This window comes from Musca autumnalis, unplaced genomic scaffold, assembly GCF_047663935.1.
Source record: "Musca autumnalis isolate F117 unplaced genomic scaffold, ASM4766393v1 scaffold_2, whole genome shotgun sequence".
In the NCBI taxonomy this organism is placed as follows: Eukaryota; Metazoa; Arthropoda; class Insecta; order Diptera; family Muscidae; genus Musca; species Musca autumnalis.
In genome coordinates, this window is record NW_027411755.1 from 177,937,777 (window position 1) to 177,955,451 (window position 17,675).

At 33.8% G+C, this 17,675-nt stretch overlaps 1 protein-coding gene across 1 annotated transcript in view; it reads right to left on the bottom strand.

The window, feature by feature from the left end:
- The window catches only part of LOC141394934 (thioester-containing protein 1 allele R1-like), a 37,243-nt gene extending 22,579 nt beyond the window's left edge, over positions 1-14,664 (bottom strand). The window contains exons 1-6 of the mRNA XM_073970102.1: positions 14,545-14,664; positions 14,036-14,468; positions 6,045-6,853; positions 5,490-5,754; positions 5,149-5,428; positions 5,003-5,084 (exon numbers count right to left, since the gene is read on the bottom strand). Coding sequence (XP_073826203.1) covers positions 5,003-5,084; positions 5,149-5,428; positions 5,490-5,754; positions 6,045-6,853; positions 14,036-14,468; positions 14,545-14,621 — 1,946 coding nt within the window. The 5' untranslated portion in view covers positions 14,622-14,664. The remainder of the gene's footprint in view (positions 1-5,002; positions 5,085-5,148; positions 5,429-5,489; positions 5,755-6,044; positions 6,854-14,035; positions 14,469-14,544) is intronic.
- Positions 14,665-17,675: the final 3,011 nt, after the last annotated feature.

Consider the following 17,675-nt stretch of genomic DNA (forward strand, 5'->3'; position numbering starts at 1 on the left):
CTTCTGTACCAAATTTTGACTCTCTATCTTTAAAATTGCGAGCTGTATCTTGATTTCAACAGACAGACGGACGGACAGACGGACATGGTCAAATTGACATAGAATTTTATGCTGATCAATAATATATATACTTTATAGGGTCTCCGACGAATATTTCGATGTGTTACAAACGGAATGACAAATTTAATTATACCCTCCATATGGTAGAGGGTATAATGAAGTAAAATTCCACTTATGATTTTTTGTTTGCTCATCCTGTTGACCTTTTAAAGGACATTCAAATTGAAAGGACAAAATTTCTCAAAAAAAAAAAAAATAAATAAATATATATATATATATATATATACCCATCGCACGATGCTGGTGTTGGCGTCGTATCAAAGAGGAGAATATGGAACATATACCATTAGTTCCATCGTCTAAAATAATTGTTCCTTCACTTCATATTAAACAGGGTCTAATACGGATTTGGCGCATCAAAGTTATGATGCCCAAAGTAAAACGGTTTGTATTGTATTACATTCTTCATATTGAGAGGTTTAAAAACTAATTGTTAACTTTTTTTAAAGGTGTCTTCAATGGGCCACAATTAAAGAAATTGCAAAAATGTGAATGATTTCGAACTGTTCTCACACCAGTGGAAGAGGAAGCATCGAGTAGTTTGGATGCTGTAATAAATAATTTTTTTGGGCAACAAAAAATTCGGAAACTGCAAAAGTATTGTTAAAACCCTTGTCGAATGTCGCTAAAATTAATTTTTTGGATAAACATCTGGCCTTCCAGAAAATTTAGGATTTTTAGTGATGAACGTGGAGAATGATTTCATCATTGTCTGATTATTGTTGGTCAATTTGTCGTGAGAACAGTCAAAACCGCTAACTTCAAAGTAAAAGTATTTACTGTTCTTAAGTAATGTTACACTATGCGACACGAAAATTATTAACCATATTCTGACACCGCAGTGTGATCGAAGACTAAAAAGAGGAGACACGTGTCTCGCCATTTTTTTCTATCTCACCAACTTTCCCGATTACGGGCCAACTTTGATGTCAAAAGGGATAATTATGTCAGGACTATATCCTCCAAACCGTCAGGAAATTTGATTTAATCTCAGAGGCAATGTTGTAGCTCGTATCTTAAAGAACAAAAATTGTGAACTCATAAATCCGCCAAACTTCACATGCAAGGTCAAAATCACCAAGCTGAAATTTCTTTCAAAATTTTGGAATCTATGGGCCATAATCGGAGAAAAAAGTATAAAAATCGATTATTTTCTAATTTTGACATTTATGAACCTATCACTGACAGTTCATATGTTCCAGAATGGTTTTTACTTATGTCTTTGCTACATTATTGTAGTTGATTTTTTTCTTGAATATTGAACGGTTTAGAATCAGTGGATCAGAACTAGAGCAAACTAGATAAACACCACATTTGTTTTGCCATTTTTACCTATAAGAACAGTTTCTACAGAGTTAGTGTTCGTGCTCTAGAAAGTTGTTTATTGAGATCTAAAGTACATTTTGTAAATTGTTTGCTTCAATTTTGATCGGTTTGATATCTATAGACCACAACCCGAAAACAAATTTTGAAAGAAATTTGACCTTGGTGAGTTTGACCTTGCAGATGAAGTTTGGCGGATTTATTCACAATGGCGGATTTATCCCCAATTTCTGTTCTTTAAAATACGACCTACAACATTGCCTCTGAGATTAAATCAAATTTACTGGCGGTTTGGAATATATATTCCAGACAAAATTAACCCTTTTGACATCAAAGACTCAAACCTTTGAAGGCCTATAACCGCGAAAGTTGGTGAGATCGCAAAAAAACGGCGAGATACATGTCTTCTCTTTTTGGCCTTCTATCACGCTGTGGTGTCAGAATATGGTGAATAGAACATGACTCAAAAATTACATACAGTGTTATTTTAAATATCTGTGAAAAATTTAGATTCCCATGTTCCACTTATGTATGTGCCTGTATGTTTTGGTCGATAAATTCTATTTTTCGGCAAATTGAATTTTTCACCTCACTGTAAACAACGCAACACATGTTCGTACGTCAAACAATACTAAGTGGGTTTATGCTAAAAAAAATGTCAAACTTTTCAATGGAAATGTCAAATTTATATAGTACTAGCTGAACACGGTGCGCTTTGCTGTCCCGACTACGATAAAATATAATGGAATGCATAACTATATTAACGTTTTTAATATTTTAATGAATAAATATAGGAGATATTAAGGCGTTATATACCTCTTCAGGGTTGTTATGGAGCTACTATGGTATTTTTGTATGTTTCAGGAAGTAACACTCCTCCGAAAGCCTTTTCGCCTATAGGTATTCCTAATATATATCATAATAAAACATAAATCTTAAGAAGTCTCTCAAAGACATGATACTTAATAGCTGTAGCCTTGGTCAATTCCTTCCCGACTATAAGTACTTCTGTAAATAATAATGACTTTTACTGACTGCTAAGTCTTCAAAATTTCATTGAAATTGAACATACGTAACAAAAACATAAAATCGACCGAAAATATATATGGGACCTATATTCCTATATGAACCGATCTCGATATAATTTGTCAAATTTATTTTTAGCCAAATCCCGTCTCACATTCCAAATTTCATTGAAATTGAACATACATAGCGTGTCTTGTGCATAAAATACAGAATATCACCCGAAAATATATATGGGAGATATATTCAAATCTGAACCGATTTCGATATAATTTGTCCCATTTATTTTTAGAACGAATTACGTCACGCTTTCCAAATTTCAGTGAAATTGGACATATGTAGTGTGTTTGAAGCATCAAATATAGAAAATCGGCCGAAAATACATATAGGAGCAATATCCAAATCTGAACCGATTTCGATATGATCCCAGCAAAAAAAGTCCTCCCAAAATCATGGGTTTTGTAAGGGATTTTTGGCAGCCGTAACTAATCGCAAACCCCCTTTCTTCCCCATTATTTTTACAAGGGCATGTCGCACTCAGTTTCTAGTTATTTTATGACCACTAGAATAACTAGTTATTCTGTGGCCACTAGAAGTTGAAAAGTAAGTTGAAAAAAATTCAATTTTTAGAACAGTTGATGTATAGATTTTTTTTAATTTCATCGCACTTCTTATTTTTTTTTACTTTATTTTATTTTGCTGTCTGCCCGAATTGAACCCACGAACCCACTGATTTCTGGCCGAAGACACTACACACTGTGCCACGCACACGAATATTAAGTGTTGCTTAAGAACTTAAATGTGCAGTGCACATGTGCACCACGAACTGTTATTTTTTAATTAAAAAACATTCGCGTTCCGACGGTGACCGTTGAACACACAACCCTAGGATTTATAGTCGGACACACACACTGTGCCACCGTCCTCATTACTTAGTGAGGAGTAAAGTAAGTACACGCAGAAAAATTTATGTTAGAAATATGTTTGGATCCAAACAAATATATGTTTGGGACCGGTTGCAAACAAATTAATGTTTGGGTACCAACATATTTTTTATGTTAGAACATTTTTTTTCATGGGTGGAGAGAGGATGTTTGTCAACGAGAGTAATAACAGTGCTCTCGCGGCTGTGGATTGCTGTTTTATAATGAAGAGTTGTGTGTATTGTATAATAGAAGACGTAGAAGCGAAGAAGGGGGTTTTGGTGGCGTGTATGCGACAAACTCGTGTGTTTCTTGTTTTGTTGTTGTTAACCAACTTAGGAGGAGAAGAAGAAAAGAAGAAATGATATGAATTATATTTTATTTCTTTCTTCAGTGTTTTAGATGCCTTTGTAGAGTCAAGACGGTAAAGTGAGTGAATAAATCAGTGTTTTGTGTTTTCTTAAAGAAATTGTGCTTTTTAGTAAATTAAATGCGCAATACATTTTATAATTGAATCGGAAAGTTGAATGGAATTATTTTATTGGACAAGGAAGAAATCGCATTTAATATTGGTAATTACATACATACTTATGTATATTTGAAATATGGCATATCCATATTTATTTATTACATTACATAATCATTTGATTCTAGATGCCGATTCCCCGCTGATGATTTCAACTATGAGGACAATTTGTTTTATTTCACAACAAAGGAGAAGCGTTCAATTACGTGTCTATATATTTTTCCTTTTTAAAAGTGTGACTATTTACAAATTATTTCAATCAGTTTTTCTTTTATTAAAGTGTGTCATGTATTTCTTTGGAATTTTGTATATACCTATGTGTTTGTTGTTCTTTTGCCTTCCAGTAAACAACCTCAACATTTGTGTGTATACTATGGAGATAGCCAGTGAGTTGTTACTGAGAGCAAGCGAGCGCACATTTTAAAGTGTTTTACATTGAATTTTACGCTCCCTTGCTCTTAGTAAGCGCTCACTGGTGCATGTGTTTGTTTCTTTTTTGTGACTTTTGGGTTTGTATTTTTTTGCACCCAAACATATAAAATGTTTGCACCCAAACATAAATATCTTTGCACCCAAACATATATATGTTTGCACCCAAACATATATTTATTTCCACCCAAACATATATTTGTTTGCAGACCTAAACATATATTATGTTTGGGACTGTTGCAAACATATATATATTTGCTGCAAAATATGTTTGGGACATATGTTAGAGAGGCCGATTTTTTTTTTGCGTGTAGGTTTGCCTTGTACATTTTTTAAGAAGTAACCCATTACTTTTCCGATTACATATAATGCGAAAAGAAGCTTGTTTACATTACTTTTTAATGGGTTACGTAATGACTAACGGATCCGATTTTTTTCTGGGAGTACTTATCGCTTTATGAATTAGGTCCATGCAATGTAATAATCTGAACATTGGAAACAATTTTTAAACACTATTCATAAATTGAATGAATTTGTTTTTACTGTGTAATATTTCCATTTTACGTCAATACAACTCGTGTTCGGCCCGGCCGAACTTAACACTTTTCTTACTTGATTTTAATTATTTTTCATCTGCAGTTACTTAACTAAAACTTACATTTCAAGATCTCTATAAAGCCAGGTCTCTGGGAAATCAACCCGATAGTAATCGAAATCTAGAGAACTTTTCTCAATTTCAACTGAAATTAAATGAAAAAAATATAATAAAATATTTTCAATGTTTGCGACTGATTCGATACTCACAAAAGTTATATTTGATATATTTGGCATTAGTCAATATGACTAATCCCGATTGGAAATCGGGTGATAACATAAAGTTCATTCCCACCATTGTAGGCCGTGTATAGGACTTGTCATCCAGTAGATCGTTCATAATTTGATCCTTCCTTAAGATATTCTTAGAATTGAGGAGTATAACACTTTTATCTACTGCTACAATAGAGACTCGAGATTGCGGTTGAGCTTTCAAGTTCAAGGTAATATTCTGACCAGGTTTGACACGTGTCGGTGCTGCAATGGATATCTAAAACATGAAAAGATATAAATCTCATTTCAAATGGTTAAAGTGTTTCCTGTAGGGCTACCTTATTTTCAAATGTCTTTGGCAGACGTATTGTCATTTCACAATAGTTGAACAGACCCTCAACAATGTAGTACACAAAGAGTTGTGAATTTGGAATCATTTCGATTGAGGGTTTAATTTGTATTGTATGAGAGTTAACATTGCCCGGAAGTTGAAGGTGTTCCTGTCGTATTATATTTCCATGACCCATTAGTGTGTACATTAAATATGGAATTTCTTTATCAGAGGTGATGAGAATTTCCACTGGCTTGTTGAAATCTTTAAAGCTGAAATGTAAAATTAAGGACATATGGAATAATGTTAAATTAATTGTGACGTATTGATTGTAATTATTTGTAACATCAAACTGTGAAAGAATATATCACAGGTCTTAAACTTGCTAGAATAATAGTGATGGTAACTAGGTAGTAATGTATTTGCTTGCTACAACTATATTATTATTACTGACACAATTATATATTTTCAGCAACCAAATACCATTCTATATGGTTACCATAGCTACCATTCCTTCGAAATCTAATTCACTTCTTTATCTGTGGATGTTAAATGTTCTTACTCATCTATATCCGTTTGAAGCGAACAATTTGTTGTTGTGGGCGGTTCCATTTCAACACTGGGATAACTTAATTCCGTATCTTTATAAAAAAATAGAAAGTCATCATCTTCCACGACTTCATTTGCAAGAGTAAATCTTGCCACACCATTGTCATTTAGTAACGCAGTATAGTTGACACCTTTAAATTGCATTACGACGGGGGTTATTGTATCTCTGACAATGCTATTATTCCAATACACAGCATGAACCCCAAGACGGTGGGGTTTTCTATTGCGAAACTCAATTTCCCAATCGGGCAGCTGTAATCTATAATGGGATAAACGAATATTAACCACGCGCTTGACTTCGGCTGTAACATTGGTAAATTTCTCCTCAAGATAGGCATTCAATTCCAGCTTGCGATCGTAACGGGTTAAGTTTAGCTTTTCCAAATCGATTTTCACATCAACTTTGGAATTTTCATCAATAACAATTCCCTCGGCAATGGTAATGGATCGAGTGGTACCAACAATTCGCACCGTACCCCTGACATAACGTCCATAGGTGTATTTGCCATAAACAGTAATGGGTAAGAAACGTTCCGCCTCTACAAAATCAATTGGGGTCTCTAGGTGTACACTAAATTTTGGCAGGACATATCGTTCAACTTGAAAGGGATATTCCTTGTCTTTGTTATATTTGCCACTAATATGTACGGAAATTGTCCATTTGCCTGAGATGGGTTGTTGTGATAATTGAAATTTCCCAGCAAAGATACCACGATCCAGTTGTATATCCTTATATTGTTTTACGCGATTACCTAGGGGATCCTGAAAAGAGAGAATAAATATAATCAATTGTAATATGTTATCTATTGAAAAAGTCATCGTCATGTTTATTCTTGATAGTACAAATAAATGCTAATAGCTTAGATATGATCCCAACGTAGGTAAAGTTATTAACTACTTCTAAGCTATATTTTTCAACAACAACAACAGTTGCTCTGAGTCTAGTGGACTTCATGCCTTTGGCAGACTCTTTTTAAAGTTTTCCAAAGGCTAATGTTACGGCTCGATTTGATCGACCTGTTCTGTCGATGTCATATTTTTAGTCATCGTCATAAACTACTTCTAAACTATATATTTCAACAGCAACAACAACAGTTGCTCTGAGTCTAGTGGATTTCATGCCTTTAGCAGACTCTTTTTTAAAAATTTCCAACGGCTGATGTTACTGCTCGATTTGATCGACCTGTTCTGTCGATGCCATATTCGTAGGCCAGTAACATTATTTCTTTATTGTATACACTGTTATTTTTATCATTATATCTTTATTCCTTCAGACTAACGTATGTGCCTCATCGAAGTAATGGATTTAAACCCCAAGTTTGGTTGGACGAAATCCGTTTCAGACAATTTGGAGTCGATTTAGCCATGTCCGTCCGCCTGTTTGTCGAGCTGGATGGTGCGCACGATAACTCTTTAAAAATGTTCCTATAAGATTTCCTTAGGACTTTTTTTAATAAACAAAAAAAATCTATAAAAAACAGTCTCCTCAGCGGCAGTGACAATTTTTCTATAGAAAATAGTATCCTCAGTGGCCTGAGGAATTTTTTTCTCAGTAGCCTGAGGACATTTTTATCTACAGAAAAAGTCTCCTCTGTGGCCTAAGAAATTTTTTTCTATAGGAAAAATTCTACTCTTCGGCATTAGAATTTTTTTCTACAGAAAAAGTCTCCTCAGTGGCCTGATATATTTTTTTCTATAGAAAACAGTATCTTCAGGGACATGAGAAATGTTTTTCTCAGTGGCCTGAGAAAACGTATTCTACTGAAAAAAGACAAAGCAGTGGCCTGAGGTTTTTTGTAAAAAATTCTCCTCAGTGTCATAAGTAAAAATTTTCAGGCCACTAAGAAACCATTTTTTTTTATAGAAAAAAATTTCAGGCCACTGAGGTGGCATTTTTCTATAGAAAAAATTCTTAATTTACTTTCTCCCCAGTAGAAAAATTCTATAAAAAGAAAAATAAAATAGGGAAAAAATCTATAAAAAAACAGTCTTCTCAGCGACAGTGGCATTTTTGCTATATAAAAAAGTATCCTCAGTAGCCTGAGGATACACAAAATTCTCCTCAGTGGCCTGAGAAAATTTTTGTCTACACGAAAAATTCTACTCTTTGGCATTAGAATTTTTTCTGCAGAAAAAGTATCTTCTGGGACCTGAGAAATGTTTTTCTCGTATTCTACTGAAAAAAGACTGCTCAGTGGCCTGAGGTTTTTTTCTGGAAAAATATATTCTCCTCAGTGCCATACGAAAATGTTTTCTATGGAAAAAGTTCTCCTTAACGGCCTAAATGATTTTTTTCTATATCAAAAAAGTCTAGTCAGAGGCCTAAAATGTTGTTTTCCCGCAGAATCCTGAAGAATTTGTTTCGTATTAAAAACCTCCTCATGCGACTGAGAACCTTTTTTTATAAAAAAAAACAAAAACGTCTTCTCAGGGTTCTGAGGAATCTTTTCAAGGGCCTGAGGAATTTTCTCCTATAGAGGCTGAAGAAATGTTTTCTTTAGAAAAATTCTCTTTAGTGGCCTGACAACATTTTGTTTTCTTTAAAAAAGTGGCCTGCGGATTTTTTTCTATAGAAAAAATTTCTTCAGTGGCACAAGGAGACTTTTGTTTCTCTATAGAAAAAGTCTCCTCAGATGCCTAAGAATTTTTGTCTGCAGAAAAGGCCTCCTCAGAGGCCTGAACAATATGGAAAAATCTCCGCTGTGACCTTTCTTTTAATATTTTTTTATAAAGAAAAAAATTGTTTCTGTAGAGTGCTTTCTATAGAAAAAATTTCTCAGGCCACTGAGTTGACTTTTTTTTGTAGAAAAAATACTTAATTTCCTTTCTCCCCAGTAGAAAAAATTCTATAAAAAGAAAAATATTTTTTTAAGAAAAATGTTCACTCAGAGTCCTAATGAATTTGTTTCCTATAAAAAACTCCTCAGGAGACGTCTTCACAGGGTTCTGAGGAGTCTCATCAAGGGCCTGAGGAATTTTCTCCTATAGAGGCTGAAGAAATGTTTTCTTTAGAAAAATTCTTTTTAGTGGCCTGAGAACATTTTTTTTTAAAGTGGCCTGCGGATTTTTTTTCTATAGAAAAGGTTTCTTCAGTGGACTGATGAAACAAAAGTCTCCTAGTGGGTCTCTATAGAAAAAGTCTCCTCAGAGGCCTAAGAATTTTTGTCTGCTCAAAAGGCTTTCGAGGCCTGAACAATATGGAAAAATCGTTGACCTTAGGATTTCTTTTGATATTTTTTTATAAAGAAAAAAATTGTTTCTGTAGAGTGCTTTCTATAGAACAAATTTCTCAGGCCACTTATATGCCATTTTTTATAGATAATTAATCTCAGGCCACTGAGGTGACATTTTTCTATAGAAAAAATTCTTAATTTACTTTCTCACCAGTGGAAAAAATTATATAAAAAGAAAAATATAGAAAAAATTCCTCCGGCTGCTGAGGGGAAAATAAAATTCATAATTTTTTTTCTATAGAAAAAATTCAGTAGCATATTTGTCTATAGAAAAAGTCTCCTCAGTGGCATGAGAAAATCGTTTCTACAGTAAAAAGGTCTCCTCAGTGGCCTGAGAAAAGTTTTTCTGTAGAAAAAAGTCTCCTCAGGGACCTAAGAAAATTTTTCTCAGTGGCCTAAGAAAACTTCTTCTATTTAAAAAAGTCTGAGGGGTGTTTTTTTCTGTAGAAAAAAGTATCTTCAGTGAACTGAGAAGGGCCTGAGGAATTTTCTCCTATAGAGGCGGAAGAAATTTTTTCTCCTTGGTGGACTGAGAAAATTTTTTTTAAATGGCCCGAGGAATTTTTTTCTATAGAACAAGTAACTTCAGTGGCCTGAGGAAAGAAAAGTCTTCTCGTGGTCCTCAGGATTTTTTTCTATAGTAAAATTCTCATCAGAGGCCTAAGGACATTTATCTGCTGAAAAAGTCTCCTCAGAGGTCTGAACAATATGGAAAAATCCCCACTGTGACCTTAGGAATTTTTTATATATTTTTTCTAAAGAAAAAAATTGTTTCTATAAATAGTTTTCTATAGAAAAAATGTCTCAGGTCAATAAGGAACCTTTTTCCTATAGAAACAAATTTCAGGCCACTTAGGTAACCTTTTTCTATAGGAAAAAATTCCCCCGGCCACTGTGGAGAAAAAAATTTATTTAATTTTCTCCCCAGTAGCCGGAGGATTTTTTTATACCCTCAGCCTTTAGGCTAGAAAGGGTATATACACTTTCATACGGGCAAAATGTACCTCACCGAAATAATGGTTTTAGACCCCAAGTATGTTTGGACGAAATGTGTTTCAGACAATTTGGAGTTGATTTAGCCATGTCCGTCCGTCTGTCTGTCTGGCTGGCTGGTGCGCACGATAACTCTCGAACGGCTTTCGCAATATTTTGCCCAAACTTAGTTTAAGTTCGAAGATGGGTTAAATCGGTCCACTCCTTCGGTACCTCCCCCACAAAAGTTCGAAAATGTTCGGAAAATTTGTGCGCACGATAACTCTTGAAGGGAGTAACCCCAATTTGGCCCATACTTTGTACATCGTAAAATTTCTACCAGACTTAAATGAGGTTCCAATATGGACTTAATCGGCCCACTCCTTCGGGTACCTTCCACAAAAAATTTCGGAAAAGTTCAGTTTAGGACCTGCTTTCGAATCGCTTTGATTTTTGTTGTAACAACTTGTATTCACTGTCCGCCATACGACGGTACAAGTTTCATCAGGGACAAGTCCATACTTCCCGAGCAAATAGCCTGAAAGGTGCAAAAAAAAAACCTAAGACACCGTGTGTAGTGGTTGGAGCACAAGATAAGTCTCGAACGGATCTGCCAATTCGGTCCAAAATTTGGCCTTCGTAATATTTTGTCCAAACATAGTTTAAGATCGAAGATAAACTATATGGGTTTACTCCTTCAGGTACCTCCCTCACAAAAGTTCAAAAATGTTCGGAAAAATTGTGCGCACGATAACTCTTGAAGGAAGTGACCGATGTAATCCATACTCTGCACATCCTATTATTTTATTCACCAATTTAGTCCAAACTTTGTTTCTCCTAATATTTTGTCAAAATTTAGTTTAACTTCTAAAATGGCCCATATCGGTCCTCCCTAAGGGTACCTCCCCCATAAAAGTTCACCATTTGTGTCTAAGTGCAGTTAATTCCTAATCCACATTTTTGTCGGCAAGTTTAAATATTCAAAAAGGGCCACAAAATTCTGAAGAGACCCTAAATACATTCGATCTGCCCGTAGATGAAAGTTTCACTTCACATTGGCTGAGGGTATATCAAGCTTTTTGTAGAAAATTAACTTATGTTGAAACTGAGGTATGGGGCAATGTAACTCGCGATCAGTTTTACTATACCATAACTTTTGACCGCATTTCGGTAAAATAAACTGTTTTAGCCCGATTCACCGAGGGGTTTCTTAAAATAATAATTTGAGCGGAAGCTGTGGTCGTACTAATGTAAAAAAATCGGAAAAAATCGTTGAAGGAAACGAGTTTCATTATGTTATTTTCCAATTAGTGGTTTTACAACACAATGTAGAGCTTAATGCTCAAAGGAGAAGTTAAAGAGTACACTTTAGAGTTGAAGTTTCTAATGTATGATTTTTTAATATATCCACTGTATCTACCTCAAACGGATGCTGACATTTTGAAACCTGAAAAATGGGGTTTTTTGACTTTTTGCTCTAATCGGAACGCGCAGCTGGATTTCCCTAAAAGCTTATTATTTGATTGTAGTACTCACGATTTCGCATTTTTTAATGTATAACATGAGGATGTAGCCCTCACAGGATCACAGTAATCTGCGCCCAAACACGAAATTTTTGTGCGTAAATTTTTCTCAAAAACCTATTTTTTTGGTTTAAAAGCTACAAACGTCATTCGATTTCCGTGGAAACCCGCGTAATTTTAGTTTTTTTACGTTCTGAATCTAAAAAGCCACGACGCGTAAAAATCCACCCACTAGATCGGCCGAATTTCGAAAATTTGCAAAAAATTATTTTGAAAATATCGCATATTAAAACGCGTTTTGGATGTGTCAGTTCTATTAAAATAAATAGATACGCGTGTTTAAACTGCGCGAAAACAGATATTTAAAAACTCTCGTAAATCCAGAGATATACTAGATTTTTTTCTAAAAATTGAGTGCGATGCTACATCCACGGTTATTGATGGACCGCATTGAAACGGCATGGATTGATGTATTTTTAATGGTGATTATTGAAATCGGATGCGCATAAAATGTAAATGAACTTTGCGGAAATTATGACCATTTTACTGTATTTTGCACCCTAATATGCAGCAAATGCTACATCGTGGCCGCCAAATAGAATTTGACAAACTGTACATCAAATAAAAGGGATTGATTCGCTGTGTTGTAAAATCGGATGCGCATCATGTCATTTTCATAATTACGCGGTTTATATGCGTCGCAAATGTTGTAATATTCAAGACAACATTATTTTAACGTTATGCCACAATTGGAATTCCTTGTGATTTAATATAAGGTTCTAATAATATTATCCAATAGGAAAACTATAAGCGAAAAATTTGTTACAACGGAATATCATCATTAATGCGTGAAATTTTGACGAAAATGCCAAAGAACTCAAACATTTTTTTCTCCAACTTTTCCTATAAAACCATAAAAAAATAAAATTAGAAAAATATGATTTTAATTTTTTCGTAATATGTTCTTCGTATTTTTGCAAATAACATGAATACTATAGCTCCAAACTTCACAACTTAGGTTTCATTTTATTCCTCAAAATGTCTGGATGCTGTTATAATTTTTTTATATATTTTTCGTAAGTATGAGCGCTATTGTTTCAAAAATATGTTTGTAAATACGTGAAATTATTTAACAAATTTGATTTTTCTCGAATCCATTGAGACTCTGCGATTATTTTTTGCATCATCGCAAAGGTTACGAATTCAATTAACGATAATAGGATATAACAGCTAACTATATTAAGCCGCGATTTTTTTAGAATTTTTTCTAATTATCATAATTAAAACGGTCATATCTATTGCGCACAACGATCAAAGTTAGCAACGAAAACAGATTTGGAATGCTGATTTTTTCTTAATCTATGTACCAAAAATCATTGATGTAGTATCAAAATTTTTTTTTTGATTTTTTTGAAATGGAAAAGACAATTTTAGAAATTTTTCCTGATATATCTGTCGGCAAAGCCGACTGACACTTTTTTACTTGTTTTTTCTACAGAAAACAAATTCTATAGGAAGAAAATATTTCTATAGAAAAAAATCCTTCGGCTACTGAGGAGAAAATAATATTCAGAAATTTTTTCTTTTGAAAAAAAATTACTCAGTAGCCTATATTTTTCTATATAAAAAGTCTCCTCAGTGACATGAGAAAAAGTTTTCTTAGATAAAAGTCTCCTACGAGAGAACATTTTTCTACAGTAAAAAGGCCTCCTCAGTGGCCTGAGAAAAATTTTTCTGTAGAAAAAAGTCTCCTCAGGGACCTAAGAAATTTTTTCACAGTGAACTGAGATAACTTCTTCTATTTAAAAAAGTCTGTGGTGTTTTTTTTTTCTGTATAAAAAAGTATCTTCCGTGAAGTGTGTAAGGTTTTTCTATAGAAAAAAGTCTTCTGAGTAATTTTCTCCTATAAAAAACTGCTCAGGAATTTTTTCTATAGAAAAAGTCTTCTTAGAGGCCTGAACAATTTTTTTCTATGTTTTTCAGTGGGAAATCTCTGCTAGAGAGGCCTGCAGAAATTTCTTATTAAAAATGTATATTTTGTAGCCTGACGATTTCTTCAATAATGTATCATGCGAGGTTTGAGAAGGTTTGTATGTCTATATCTGACAGTACTTATTGTGATTTCAATTGTTTCAACTAATACATTTAATACTTAATACTTTAAAGCATTCGATGAAGTAAACAATTTGCATCAAAATCTTAAACTATTGACTCACCAATATTTGAACACGAATTGGTTCCACAAATTTCATAATTTTCATATGTTCATTCAAAATAATGACACGAAATTGCACCACATCTTCTGGTTTGTATGTTCCCTTATCACTTTCAAAATAAATCCTTGGTCCACCAGAATCCTTGACCAACAATGCTTTAGTTTGGCTAAAAATCATGCCTTTAATTCCTTCAGCTTTCAATCTGTATTTGAATTTTTTAAATAGTTGAGGTATATCGAAGTGTACCAATTTACTTTCATTAGGTCCAACGGTGATATCTTGACTTAAATGCAGCGAACTGTCAAGAGATACTATGTTGAGCTTTATGGTGGTTGGGGTAGTCTGTTCCTCGCTGGTGACATTGTGTATGGAGACACAAACGGTGTAATTTCGATTGGAGCGTATTGTACCAGGAGCAAGTATTGTATAATGACTATGAGAAGGAAATAATGATCAATCGTTTAAAAATGATAACAACATTTATTTATAGCCTAAGAACTTATTATTACCGTTCAGCCTTTATTGACGCTATGCAAATCTGTAGAATGAACACAACAAATAATCGACATCGCACGGATTGATGCATGTTAACACATCGAATGGCTAAAGCCAACTGATTTACAACAGCAGATAAGATGAAACGGTTGCACTCATTTCTATGAGGAACTACTATTGAAAACCACAAGTTCAATGTGTACCCCATATTTTAAACGGATACGGGTGGATGAAAAAATACTCTTAAAAATCCACTCTTCTTTGGTCTGATGGTGGATGAACAAATATTCTTATAAATCCACTCTTCTTTGGTCTGATGGTGGATGAAAAAATATTCTTAAAAATCCACGCTTCTTTGGTGTGATGGTGGATGAACAAATATTCTTAAAAATCCACGCTTCTTTGGTCTGATGGTGGATGAACAAATATTCTTAAAAATCCACGCTTTTTTGGTCTGATGGTGGATGAACAAATATTCTTAAAAATCCACGTTTCTTTGATCTGAAAACATATTTTTATAAATCCACGCTTCTTTGGTCTGATGGAGGAAGAAAAAATATTTTTAAAAATCCACGCTTCTTTGGTCTGATGGAGGAAGAAAAAATATTTTTAAAAATCCACGCTTCTTTGTTCTGATGGTTGATGAAAAACTATTCTTAAAAATCCACGCTTCTTTGGTCTGATGGTGGATGAAAAAATATTCTTAAAAATCCACGCTTCTTTGGTCTGATGGTGGATGAAAAAATATTCTTAAAAATCCACGCTTCTTTGGTCTGATGATGGAGGAAAAATATTCTTAAAAATCCACGTTTCTTTGATCGGATGGTGGATGAAAAAATATTCTTAAAAATCCACGCTTCTTTGGTGTGATGGTGGATGAACAAATATTCTTAAAAATCCACGCTTCTTTGGTCTGATGGTGGATGAACAAATATTCTTAAAAATCCACGCTTCTTTGGTCTGATGGTGGATGAACAAATATTCTTAAAAATCCACCCTTCTTTGGTCTGATGGTGGATGAACAAATATTCTTAAAAATCCACGCTTCTTTGGTCTGATGGTGGATGAAAAAATATTCTTAAAATCCACGCTTCTTTGGTCTGATGGTGGATGAACAAATATTCTTAAAAATCCACGTTTCTTTGATCGGATGGTGGGTGAAAAAATATTCTTAAAAATTCACGCTTTTTTGGTCTGATGGTGGATGAAAAAATATTTTTATAAATCCTCCCTTCTTTGTTGGTTGATGAAAAAATAATCTTAAAAATCCACGCTTCTTTGGTCTGATGGAGGAAGAAAAAATATTCTTAAAAATTCACGCTTCTTTGGTCTGATGGTGGATGAAAAAATATTCTTAAAAATCCACGCTTCTTTGGTCTGATGGTGGATGAAAAAAAAATTCTTAAAATCCACGCTTCTTTGGTCTGAGGGTGGATGAAAAAAAATATTCTTAAAAATCCACGCTTCTTTGGTCTGAGGGTGGATGAAAAAATATTCTTAAAAATCCACGCTTCTTCGGTCTGATTTTGGAGGAAAAAATATTCTTAAAAATCCACTTTTCTTTGGTCTGAGGGTGGATGAAAAAAATATTTTTAAAAATCCACTTTTCTTTGGTCTAAGGGTGGATGAAAAAAATATTTTTAAAAATCCACGCTTCTTTGGTCTGATGGTGGATGAAAAAATATTCTTAAAAATCCACAATTCTTTGGTCTGATGGTGGATGAAAAAATATTTTTAAAAATCCACGCCTCTTTGGTCTGATGGTGGATGAAAAAATATTCTTAAAAATCCACGCTTCTTTGGTCTGATGGTGGATGAAAAAATATTCTTAAAAATCCACGCTTCTTTGTTCTGATGGTGGATGAAAAAATATTCTTAAAAATTCACGCTTCTTTGGTCTGATTGTGGATGAAAAATATTCTTAAAAATCCACGCTTTTTGGTTTGATGGTGAATAAAAAAATATTCTTAAAAATTCACTCTTCTTTGGTCTGATTTTGGAGGAAAAATATTCTTAAAAATCCACTTTTCTTTGGTCTGAGGGTGGATGAAAAAAATATTTTTAAAAATCCACGCTTCTTTGGTCTGATGGTGGATGAAAAAAATATTTTTAAAAATCCACACTTCTTTGGTCTGATGGTGGATGAAAAAATATTTTCAAAAATCCACGCCTCTTTGGTCTGATGGTGGATGAAAAAATATTTTTAAAAATCCACGCCTCTTTGGTCTGATGGTGGATGAAAAAATATTCTTAAAAATCCACGCTTCTTTGTTCTGATGGTGGATGAAAAAATATTCTTGAAAATCCACGCTTCTTTGGTCTGATGGTGGATGAAAAATATTCTTAAAAATTCACGCTTCTTTGGTCTGATGGTGGATGAAAAAATATTCTTAAAAATCCACGCTTTTTTGGTCTGATGGTGGATGAAAAAATATTCTTACAAATCCACGCGTTTTTGGTCTGATGGTGGATGAAAAAGTATTCTTAAAAATCCACGCTTCTGTGGTCTGATGGTGGATGAAAAATATTCTTAAAAATCCACGCTTTTTGGTTTGATGGTGAATAAAAAATATTCTTAAAAATCCACGCTTCTTTGGTCTGATGGTAGATGAAAAATATTCTTAAAAATCCACGCTTTTTGGTTTGATGGTGAATACAAAAATATTCTTAAAAATCCACGCTTCTTTGGTCTGATGGTGGATGAAAAATATTCTTAAAAATCCACGCTTCTTTGGTCTGATGGTGTATGAAAAATATTCTTAAAAATCCACGCTTTTTGGTTTGATGGTGAATAAAAAAATATTCTTAAAAATCCACGCTTCTTTGGTCTGATGGTGGATGAAAAATATTCTTAAAAATCCACGCTTTTTGGTTTGATGGTGAATAAAAAAATATTCTTAAAAATCCACGCTTCTTTGGTCTGATGGTGGATGAAAAAATATTCTTAAAAAGCCACGTTTTTTTGGTCTGATGGTGGATGAAAAAATATTCTTACAAATCCACGCGTTTTTGGTCTGATGGTGGATGAAAAAGTATTCTTAAAAATCCACGCTTCTTTGGTTTGATGGAGAAAGAAAAAATATTGTTAAAATCCACTTTTCTCATGGTTCAAGAAAAATACCCTTAAAAGACTAATGGTTAATGA